Source organism: Gekko japonicus, unplaced genomic scaffold (genome assembly GCF_001447785.1).
Source record: "Gekko japonicus isolate JY-2015 unplaced genomic scaffold, Gekko_japonicus_V1.1 scaffold1892, whole genome shotgun sequence".
Taxonomy (NCBI): domain Eukaryota; kingdom Metazoa; phylum Chordata; class Lepidosauria; order Squamata; family Gekkonidae; genus Gekko; species Gekko japonicus.
In genome coordinates, this window is record NW_015165303.1 from 263,318 (window position 1) to 267,814 (window position 4,497).

The window sequence follows — 4,497 nt, forward strand, 5'->3', positions numbered from 1 at the left end:
GAATGATCAACAATAAAGTTTTTCTCACATTAAAAGCCTTAAATCAATTCGTTTTTTGTCCGGAATCGAATCGCTGGGATTATTAATCGATTATCCGCTTATCCAAGTGTTTCAAATTAGTTCATAGGTTAGTTCAGGTAAGCAGTACGTTTTTGTTATCTATCACGATCAAATCGGGTTATGCATTGCTTCTTTTAACTTACAAGTAGTTTCCCATCTTCAAGAAGTCGGCTGACGGCGAATTTATGCCGGATACCCAGCTCGAACGGCCCCTGGAGAGATGCTCGGCAATTACCCTCTTCGCGGGAGGAGATCAAAGCTTGATTCAGCTTCTTCCGAAGCTCAATCTTGCCAATCTCACACTCCCTCTTGGGCGCTGCTGCCTGCTTGTCCCCCCCCCTCTCTGGGGAGCGATGCGTTGGGTTGAAAACAGCCCAAACTGTCAGAAGAGGCCGTCGTCCGCTCCGCACAGATCGCAGAACGCGTCAATGCACCATCTTAGCTCGACCGGAAGCCCCAAATTCAATAAAGCTTTTGAACTTTCGGCAGCTATATAAAAAGGGGGATTCTAGCAGATGTCACCATACTTGCAATTGTAATATGAACAGCTTTACAAAATACAGTAATTATCAACCTTTAGGTAGGTTTGCATAAGAATAATTGATCTTGGAAAAACTGAGTGTGCTACTAATGTTGTTTGGAAATCAGTACTCATTTTCTGAAGATGTTACATCATTATAAAACACATTGGTGACAAGCACATGATGAATGACACAGAATTTCTTCTCAATATATATATAGCTTTTACAGGGGCTTGTAGTAGTTTCTAATATTTAATTTGCATCCTTAAAATAGTGTAATGCACTAAAAATGTACTAGATTTTGAAGCATAAGAACATAAGAGACGCCAATGTTGGATCAGGCCAAAGGCCCATCCAGTCCAACACTCTGTATCACACAGTGGCCAGAAATACCAGTGCCATCAGGAGGTCCACCAGTGGGGCCAGGACATTAGAAGCCCTCCCACTGTTGACCCCCCCCAAGCACCAAGAAGACAGAGCATCACTTGCCCCAGAGTCCCTATCTATACATTGTGGCTAATAGCCACTGATGGACCTCTGCTCCATATGCTTATCTAATTCCCTTTTGAAGCACCTGAAAGAATAATTAGATCTTTACTCACCCAAGTGACTGAACACCATTTCTATAAGACTTGATAAAATAATGTTTTCTTCCTTGTCTGGTAACATCAACCCAGCCACCATCATTGTCTAATATGCCATAATGCACTGCAGCTCTGCAAATGCTTGATTGCTAGTAAAAAAACCACAACACAACAACAGAAATTAACATCAATTCAAAAGTATTTCTCCATTAAATATCTAAAGAGAGAGAATAGTGCTATTCCCAAAATTAGGGTGTAGACTTTCCAATTTCCCGTGGGGCTGGGGCTGGGCCAGAGGCATTGCTGTGCTAGGAGCAAGGGTGGCTCCCGGGGGAGGCTGAGCACCTTCCTGAAAATTTCGGCGGGGGCTGAAGCCCCGCCGCCCCCACGAAGATTACGCCCGTTGGCTCATCTCTGGAATATAGGCTGGCTTCTTGCGACTCAGGCTCTGGTACAGCTTGTTCATTGTTGAAAACCCCCCCCATGGGCCCTGGTGAAGTGGGGCTCAGGCAATGCGTCCACTGGCTTGGCATCCACTAGCAGTGCAGAGCCCAGCCTGATGTGTGGTGTGCTGCCCTTCCCCAAGACCCCTAAGCCATTTTAATTTTAATGCTGATAGAGGGAGTTAACAAGTTATGCCAATCTGACTATATTTGTGAATTCGACTTAGAATAATAAACACTGAGGGAAGTCTGGTATAGATATATAAACCAAATATATCTTCACAAATTTCTGTCAAATTTCATTAGAAAACCGTTGTTTACAAAATGTTTTGCCAAAGACACCACACATTACCTGAACTTTCTAGCAAAATTTTTTATCAAATAGCACTACTTCAAATATGAATTACAATATTTGTACCATGTCATAATGCACACTTCCAACAACTTTGGCACTGCTATCCAAGCAGCCAGCAGGACACTCATACCTACAGAATCAAAACAGAAATTGATCTAAGAATCTATGATGAAAAGAATATTAATATTTAAATAAAATTCCCACGGTGTCAGGGATTCTAAGATAAACTGAGCAGTCTATCCTACCTGTTGCAAGTTGTTCCTTTGCACTGGTCTCTTAACCGTACTTCACAGGAAACAATCTGAGCTGTCAAAAAATTGGCCAAAGTTATTGCATCATTTCAGGTTTGGGATCAAGTTAGAAAATAAAACAAATGTTTAAAATGAAATAGTCTTACACATTTGTTGGGTGCTTATGACTTCATTTCTCTCACTGTCATCAGAGACAGATGCATGTGATCTTAATTGATTCTGTGAGGTATCCTGAACATGCGTCTGCTGCCGTTCAATCTCATTGGTTTCCATCTCTGGAGAGTAAAGCCTTTCTGAATCTTCTATTACAGAAAACAAATGAAACAAATAATACTCCTCTCAACAGGCTTGTTGAGTTTTTGAAAGTCAAAATGGCAACCATAGCATCTAAAATTTAGCACATAGGTCCCATTGTGTTAACTCTCCTTGTTAAATCAATGGTATTTTATAATGCTTAATTTCGTAATAAGTTCGTAATGAAAATCGCCTGATTCATGGCTCATGAGCCGTGGTTCATGAGATCACATCTACCATGAACCTCCCACGAACCAGCATACTTTTAATGGATGTTTGTGTGGTTCATGTCAGCGGTTCATAAGGCAGACATGCCAGTGCTGCTGATCAATTAATTGTCAAAGCAATGGGGGGGGATGGATTTCTGCAGTCCTTCTGCAGCCCTGGAAACACCAATACTGGCCCTCCAAAGCAAAACAGGCAGCACTGGCTGCCAACAAGAGAGCTCCCATTCTGCTCTATAGGCGGAGAAAGAGAGTTAGAGAAGAATGGGAACTGGAAGTTTGGTACCTGCTTACTCAGGGCTCTGAGCCACCACCTGTCCCTTTACTAAAGCCAAGCAGAGGGGCTCAGCCAGTGGGTCCCTCAGCTGAGGACCAACACACTCCCCCTCAATGGAATTTTTGAATACCTGTCCCCCGCTGGGACGGTGTCTGATGGGCTCAGAGCTCTGAGCCACCACCTGTCCCTCTGCTCAAGCCAAGCAGAGGGGCTCAGCCAGTAGGTGCCTCCTGCCTAATTGTCAACATCCCTCTGTGCCATGAGGGTGAGAGTGGGGAACAGAGGTGCTCATTGTGAGGGGGGAAAGTCCACTCTCCCCATCCCACAGGCCCCCATCCCTGTAGAACAAGCCCATCCTGCCAGCTCCCTGGTGCCCAGCTGTACGGGGGTGTCACCAGGGGTCTCAGAGGCAGAGCCTCTTTTGCCCAACATGTCCTTGGGGATGGACTCAGAGGCAGAAGAGCTATTAGCTCTATCAAAACCACAGCACTTGCTAAAACTGTTTGCAAAGGAGGAATCTCAGACTGGTGAATTAGGGGTGGGGAAACATACAGCCCCACCACATCCCAACTTTTGGGGGCTGCTCCCACCTCGAGTCCACTCCTTCATCAATCCTCCCAGTCCACCACCAGAATGCAGCAGCTAGGCCTTCCATCTGCCCCAGTTTTGGGTCCCCACTTCTAGTCCATGGTTTGGGAACATTTCTGAACATTTCCACCTTCCGAGCCTGAGGGGAAGGGTTGTCCACCCCCAGAATCCATCTCCACCATGAGGAAGCAGGCAGGTGACCACCTCCCAGGCCTAAAGGGGAGTGTGGGAGGCCACCCCCCAAAACTTAGTCACCAAAATGGGTGACCACCTCCTGGGCCCGAGGACAAGGCTTGCCCATCTGCAGTAGCAATGTCTACGAGGAGAGGGTGGGCAGTAATCACCCCACCCAGCCAATTCTCACCAAACATGGAGGGTTGTAGAGGGGCATCCCAGGGAGGTCTGTTAGATGCCTCTAGCTTGTGGGGGGGGGGGGCTGACACACTTCTCCTGAACCTACAACTGTTATTTTCCCAGAGAGTACTTTCCTGGGGGCACCTTTTTTGTGGTGCCGCTACTTGCCCCCCCACCCAACCAATCTTCACCAAACTTGGAAGGCCAGGTAAAAGAGAGTCAGCTGGAGACTGGGTGCAAGTTTGGCATTTCTAGCCCATGAGGGGGTGTTCTACCATATCACAAACCTCACAAAACAAACTAGTTTGGTAAATGGGAAAGTTTGTGAGACCCCACAAACTGGGACAAACCTCCATTTTCCCGGCTCGTGCCCATCCCTATTCAGAAGCTTCTGAATTGTTATAAACATGTTGTTTGATTGTTTAATTGCAGAAATTCTTCTGTTGTGTTTCAAATTTTATTTACGGAAGTTTTAACTACAAACTGCTAAAAATAAGGAATTAGAAGTCAGAATACAAAGGTGCTTCACAAAACAATGCATTCCTG

The 4,497-nt window shown here is 45.5% G+C and overlaps 1 protein-coding gene across 1 annotated transcript in view; it reads right to left on the reverse strand.

Moving 5' to 3' along the window:
* CRISPLD1 (cysteine-rich secretory protein LCCL domain containing 1) overlaps positions 1-4,497 on the reverse strand; it is a 59,521-nt gene that overhangs the window by 24,249 nt on the left and 30,775 nt on the right. The window contains exons 6-9 of the mRNA XM_015410422.1: positions 2,361-2,516; positions 2,209-2,269; positions 2,027-2,093; positions 1,184-1,314 (exon numbers count right to left, since the gene is read on the reverse strand). Coding sequence (XP_015265908.1) covers positions 1,184-1,314; positions 2,027-2,093; positions 2,209-2,269; positions 2,361-2,516 — 415 coding nt within the window. The remainder of the gene's footprint in view (positions 1-1,183; positions 1,315-2,026; positions 2,094-2,208; positions 2,270-2,360; positions 2,517-4,497) is intronic.